We start from the raw sequence: 6,634 nt of genomic DNA on the forward strand, positions 1-6,634 counted from the left end.
GGCAATACTTTGGCTGGCAGAGAGGACATGGGTCAAAGATGGGAGATGGATTGCTAGGTCCTGTTTACAAAGTCATTGCCCTCCATAAATATCCTTCCAGCCTTAAACCCTAGACTCAGAATGCCGAGACCCTGAATCCCACCCACCTCCTCTGGCTTCCGAGACTCTCCCACCCTCCGCGGAAGCAGCCGCTGCTCACCTCCAGAGGGGAGGCCCTCCCGAGGGAGGACATACAGCTCCCCGCAGCAGACCCTGTGTTGTGTCTACAGAGTTCTTTCTGGGGCTCAACCTGGAGTGCATGTGGTGTCTTGGTTGTCACTAGCCCAGGTGTCTGCTGTGGTGGTCCCCTGCAGGTATTCCCTCAGCAAATGTGACAGGACTTAATAGGCTTGGCACCAGAGAGCTGGTCCTGTCCCCTGCCCGGGACAGCCTGCTGGAGACCCAGCTCTTGCACCACCACCCTCTTCACCCCCACAGTCTTCTCTCCTCTGGGCCAAGTGTCCCCTGCCCCTGCACTGTCGGGTTTGCCTTCTTCCCTTGCCTCTCCGTGGGGAAAGTGAGTTGTTCTGGAGTAGCTAACTGCCATCATCAGCCCCCTGGTCAACTCCCTGCCATGTCCTCTGCTGTTGTGTGAATGACACAGCCGTGAGCAGCAGAGGGCGGCTGCCTTCAGGGACTTCTGAGCATCACTGTGGTGTCCCCGTGGGGCTCTGGGCTCCCCAGGGAGGGCGCCTGCCTGCCACTACAAGTTTGAGACTGGTCCTTGATGACTATCACCCACTGCAAAGGCATCCCATCCTGGAGTCACCCTCTGCCCTGGGCACCTCCCAGAGAGTCACAATGAAAAACGTTGCTGACGGGCATGGCCTGGAGCTGTGGCTTGGTAAGGCCTGCTGGTCTCTGCACTCCAGCTGCTGGCCAGGGCCAAGGGAGAAGCAACAAGAGCTGCTGAGGAGTGGCCTAGCCAGAGCCCTGTTCACAGAGGCGGTGCGTGTGTGCACCTTAATGGTGAGAGCTGTCCAGAAAGGCAATGGGCTGCCTCTCAAAAATAGTAGGGAACTCCCTGTCAGTGAGATGGCCCAAACAGGTTGATGACAATCTTACAGAGGGAAAAACTCCATTCAGGACAGGTGACATTTGGACAGAAATAGGCAGGGTGGTTAAGTGTGTGGGCTTTGGAGTTAAAGTGAGTTTTGGGCCCCAATCCCAGCTTTGCTTCTTTACCTCAGATGAGCTCTGAGGCCCCAGGACCCCAGTGAGGAAGTAGCTATGTGACCTTAGGCAAACCACCCACGCTCTCTGAGCCGCACAGTTCTCATCGGCCTCCTGGGTTGTGAGGGAGACATGAATGTGTGGGTGGTGCCAGACACAGCTGGCCAGTCCTCAGGAGATGTGATCGTGAGACTTCCTGGGTCTCCGTCTGCTCCTCATGCCCTCCTTGAACCCTGACAGCCTGGCCCAAGTCTCTGCGTCCTCGCTGGCACGGCAGACAGAAGGTGGGGCTTCCTTCAGGCCACATCCCCACCCCCGGGAGCTAGCTTGCTTTCAGCCAGGTCACTGCACCCCATCCTCACTGTAATCCATCCCAGTCCCCTCCTCCAACCCGCCAGCCTCCCAAAGAGCTCCTCAGAGTCTTCAGACCACCCACCAGTGTCCCCAAAGGCCAAAATGAAAGACAAATACAATCAGGCCTATTCGTCACCAACTTTATTTCTGGCTTCAGTTTGACAGTCAATGAAACAACTTGTTCAATGTCCCCTCCCCCAGTGTTCAAGGTACCCTTCTATATATTATTAACTCTTTGCTAACATATTTAATATTTAAATACAAGGAAAAACAATAAATTACTCGTTGGCTGAGAGCTGGCTGCTGGCTGGCAGAGTTCTGCTCCTCTCCTGACCCTGCCTCGGATGAGGCTTCGAGGCCCCAGGACCCCAGTGAGGTAGCAGAATTCTGTATACAGTACTTATTACCAGGGACTCCTGGTGTCCACTGCTTTAGTGCTGGGGCCCTGAGTCTCTGAACCCTTGACTCCAAGTGCCAGCAGCCACAGTCTTTCCCAGTCCCCAACGCTGACAAACACACTCATTTAAATAACACACAAAAATAAATAAGGCCAAGAAGAAATGTGCCTGAGCTGCTCTCTGCCTCAGTTGCCTGTGTGTGAAGTGGGTACCTCTCCCACCACATGTCTGGCAAGGGGGGCACCCACTGTAATGCTACAGTGTGCTCTAGGGCAGGGGAGGGGTGTAGGGACGCGTCATCCCCGGATCCACTGAGCTCAGGGCCCTGGACAGAGGAGGCCCACCAGGCTGAGCCCTGGGCAAGGGGAAGGCTGGGGTCGGCTAGGCTGAAGACAGGCAGCACAGGCTGAGGTCTAATAAGCTAAGGAATTTTACCCCCTCCCTAACCCTCTTCCCCACCTCCCCAAGACACTTTTGACAACAGAAAGAAAAATGAATCTGCAACTTCAATAGTCAGGTCCTGTCTCTGCAAATAATGATGCTTTCGATGTTTCAGTTGAACTGTCCCTCGCGAAAAAGTTTCTTTAAATGTAAGAGCAGGTCCTTTACAAACTGGGCCACCTCGATTTTGGTGTCTCGGACACGCAAGCTGGAAAACTGCTGCAGGACAAAGAGGCCAGTGCGTGAGTGGGACGCCAGAGGGCAGAACGGCCCGCACAAACCAGGGGCTTTCCAGGGACTGTCTCGTTCAGTCCTCACGGAAGTCCCCAGGAGGTGAGTACTGTTAGTACCTCTACTGTACAGATGTGGACATTGAGGCCCAGGTAGGAGTCAGGAGCCCTTGAGCCCAGGTCCTGTAAATCCCGAAGGCCATGTCCCTGCTGCCACAATGTCCCCCCCCCCCGGGTGGACACACACCTTGGGTATTCAGCCAGCTTCCCTTCAGTGAGCCCAGGGTTGGCAGGAGGGGGTGCAGGGTGGGGGTGAGAGGTTGGGGGGCACCTTACCCCAGCTGAGACCTTGTGCGGGCAGAATCCGTTCAGCATCCTCTGGGTCTTCTCGATGGCACTGCAGCCTGACACGTTGATCAGGGATTCCAGGGCTGCACAGTACTGTGGAGAGGGGACACTGAGGGGTCAGGCCCTGCTGGGGTGGCTGCCTTTTGTGAGTCTGCAGGAAGATGGGGCTGAGATGCCTGGTGCAGATGAGTCTGGGTGGTGGGAAGGGCCCAGATTATTGGGGGAGGGAGGAGAGCGCTTGAAGCTTGCTTGGAACCCCAGCCATGGAAGGGAGTCTCAGAGAAGACAGGCCCAAGGCCTGGAGCCTCTGCCCCATCCTCCCCGCACCTGAAGGTCCTTACCACGCCAGCTGTCAGGTTGATGCTCCACACCATGCTGCCATTGCAGAGCGGGGCCTGCGGGAGCAAAGTGACAGTGAGCAGAGTGCTGGCAGGGGTCGTGGGCCTGCCCTGCCAGCCCAGGCCAGGTCTGCACCAGCACAGGCCCTACACGCATCCCTCGTGTGGCGCGGAGGCAGGCCTGGCAGCCCCTCAGCGTTCCTGAGCTTCGTTTTCTGCTTTGAACAGCGAGCATGGGGGTGAGGACCCATGTATAGGGTCTTGGAATTAAAAAAAAAATTGAGTGACACCACTAGAAAGGGACAAGCTGCATGCGAGGCTTGCCATAGTCAGGGCAAGAGGACAGGGGCCTGTGGAAAGGGCCAGGGTGGGGATGAGTGAAGTAGTGGTGGCCTGGGCCACTGTTGACCAAGACAAATCAGATGGGAGGCAGTGGGGGTCTGGTGTATTAAATGCCCTGCCTTCTGATTGTCAGGGAACATTGCAGTTAGGAGCATGGGCACTCTGGTGTTGGCCAGGCCCGGCTTGAATCCAGCCTCTGTCACTTAACCTCACTGAACCTTAGCAGAATGGGTTCATTGTACCTGCCTCTTGAGGTGGCTGGCAGTGATGAAATGACACATAAAGCACGTGTACCAGGCCTGGTGTAAGCAGCGCTCAAGACATGTGAGCTGTTACTAGTGAGGCAAGGAGTGGACTCTACTCACAAATCCTCCTGTAAGGGCAGGCCTATTACGGTGCTGGGGAGAATGGCTGCATTATTATGGTCAAAATCCAGCTGGCAAATGCCACATGGTTCTGGGAGGGTGCTGGCCCTTCTCTGCTGTCCTGTGTTCAGGAATGGCTGAGTAGGAGCTGGCAGTGGCAGACAAGGCCAGGCCAGGAGAGCAGGTAGTCCCTGGGGACTCTGCCAGACCCCTTCATAGGTCCATCCACACTGCTGAGCCCCCCAGCCCAGCTCCTCTCTCTCTCATGGCTGGGCCAGGCCTTGGTCCATGGGGATTCTTCCTGACCCATAGGCATCTTAGGATCCAAGCCCAGCCTGCTCATTACCTCATCCTGGGAATCACCCGCCCTGGAGCCCTCATAGCTAGGACCCTGGCTAGCCGACACTCACCTTCTGGTTCTGGGTGATGTTGACCAGCTCCTCAATGAGCTCCTTGAGGGCTGTAGAGGGAGGCACAGGGCTTGGGGAGGCAAAGCCGCCGAGGCAAGTGAGAGCAATGACCATGGTCAACAAGAGCGCCATGAGGCCCAGTGCCAACAGGAGAGGATTGAGGAGCGGACGCATAGGCTGGGTGGCTTGTGGCCTTGGCGTCTTGTGGCAGCTTTTATAGGCCCAAGTGGTGACGCCTGACACCATGGTCTCTGCTTTTTCAGGCACTATCTAGAAACCACATCTTTACTCATCTTGATTTTACTTTGTGGAAAATCCAGTGTCGCATAAAGGAAAGAGTTTGATTTCTCGTGGACTTATTGAGAAGGGTCCAGGGCAGAGTTTCCAAGATCTGGGTGGGTTTAATTCCAGCGGCAGGCAAGGGGCCCTGAGAGCGGCATGGCATCTGCAATGCTGCCCTGAGTTCCAGCAGTTTTGCCTGTGACAACCCTGAGTACATAGACAGCTGACCCAACTCTGAGCTCCTGTCCTCAGACCCTTTTGGGTCACCGGAAGTGCTGGGCAGATAGTGCACTGTGGCTGTGGCCACAGTCTACCAGCTATGGGAATTCGGGGAGTTTTACTTTTTTAATAAACCAGTCTCTTAAATTACTTAAGTAATACTTGCTTGGATACAAAATTCAAACAGGCAATAGAAGAGTAAAGTTCACTTCTTTTGGCTTGCCTAATTCCTCCTTGGCCCCACTGTGGGAGGGATTGTCAAAAGTCAGATTTCCAGGTCTCCACTGAGCGATCCAGACAGGTTCAGAGGTCTTCCTGGGACCTTTTTTGGTGTTTTTTGTTTTTTTGGAGATGGGATCTCACTATGTTACCTGCCTAGGTTGGCCTCCAACTCCTGGACTTAAGCGATCCCCCCACCTCAGCTTCCAGAGTGGCTGGGAGTAGTGTGCACCAGTGTCTGGCCCCTTTAATTTAAAGTGCACGGGCCATCCTGCTGGGAAACTCTTAACCGGGCCAGGCTGGCAGCCTTAGTTCAGGTCAGAGATTATAAGTGTTCCTAGTGCCACTGGGACTTGGGGTGATCCCGTTTGCTCACCAGTCTCTGCAGGATCAACCCCTGGCATCTGGGGGCCTCAAGTTTCCCTTCTGCAGAATGAGTGATGTGGAGGGGCAGCTCCTGGGCCTGGCCCCTGCAGCCATGTCGCCTTTTCCTGCTCTTCCCTCATTTTCCTAGAAGTCCTCCAGAAACCCCCACAACAGAGGCCACGGCATTTGCCTGTTGGGTGTTGATGTCAAGATTTCTCCTTTACCCACTTCCTCCCCGAGCCAGCGCCTCCCCAGCCCCCCTCTCTGCCTGCTCAGGCTCCCTCCGTCCTGTCCTCAATGGGGCTCAACCTCTTCACAAGGGTGTGCTTGTGACCTGTGCCACAAGGGATGCTGGATTCCCGCCCAGAGGCATCCCAAGCTTGCTCACCCTCTCTTCCCACAGGGAACATCATTCCCACCCTCTCTGTCCACACTCGAAGCTTCCCAGCCCAGCTGCTGGCCCTGACTCCCAAAAGTCTGCCCCTTCCCCTCGAGGGCCCCCAGTGCCTGGAGTGCCGCTACTTGGCTGTGTGACCCCTCTACGGGCCTGTTTCCTAACCTGCAGTAGAGAGTCCATGGCATCTCCCATAGGGTCTCCATCATGGGGGAAGCAGCGGGGAACTACCCTGGGCTGTGCAACTCCCGGTGCCCCGCCCGGATGAGTCAACGCCCCCGTAACCCCCACGGCTACCAAAAGCCCAGCCGGGAGCGGTGGGCAGGCGCGCCCCCGCGCGTGGGAGAAGGCGCTGGCGCGGTGGTTGCGGCGGCGATGACCCGCGGAGATAGGGGAGTGGCCTTATGTAACAGGAGATAGGCCCGATAAGCGGGATCTGCGCGGCCGGGCCCTCCTCCACGGCCTCCGGCGGTGGCCGGTGCGGGAAGCAGGGGTGGGCGCGCAGACCGGCCTGTCTGGAAGCTACGGAGGCTGGCGAGGGGACGGCAAAAGTGGAAGTGGTGGTCCGAGCGCCAGGCAGGGCAGGGGCCAGCTGGACACCTGGGCCCGCGGCGCCCCGTGCGCCAGTGCGCACCGGCGAGGGCGGGAGCGGCGGAGGGGCCGAGGCGCGCACGTGCCCCTCCAGCACCGGCCGTATCAGGCCGAGGGATCCTGCG

At 57.0% G+C, this 6,634-nt stretch overlaps 1 protein-coding gene across 1 annotated transcript; it reads right to left on the bottom strand.

Annotated features, from left to right (window-relative positions):
- Positions 1-1,697: 1,697 nt before the first annotated feature.
- IL13 (interleukin 13) lies at positions 1,698-4,851 on the bottom strand. Its single transcript, XM_050792880.1, has 4 exons — positions 4,439-4,851; positions 3,325-3,378; positions 2,972-3,076; positions 1,698-2,624 (listed from the first exon to the last, which is right to left on the bottom strand). Exons 1-4 carry the CDS (start codon positions 4,682-4,684, stop codon positions 2,517-2,519), a joined length of 513 nt encoding a protein of 170 aa, XP_050648837.1. The 5' UTR covers positions 4,685-4,851; the 3' UTR covers positions 1,698-2,516.
- Between the last annotated feature and the right edge of the window lie 1,783 nt (positions 4,852-6,634).

This window comes from Macaca thibetana, chromosome 6, assembly GCF_024542745.1.
Source record: "Macaca thibetana thibetana isolate TM-01 chromosome 6, ASM2454274v1, whole genome shotgun sequence".
In the NCBI taxonomy this organism is placed as follows: domain Eukaryota; kingdom Metazoa; phylum Chordata; class Mammalia; order Primates; family Cercopithecidae; genus Macaca; species Macaca thibetana.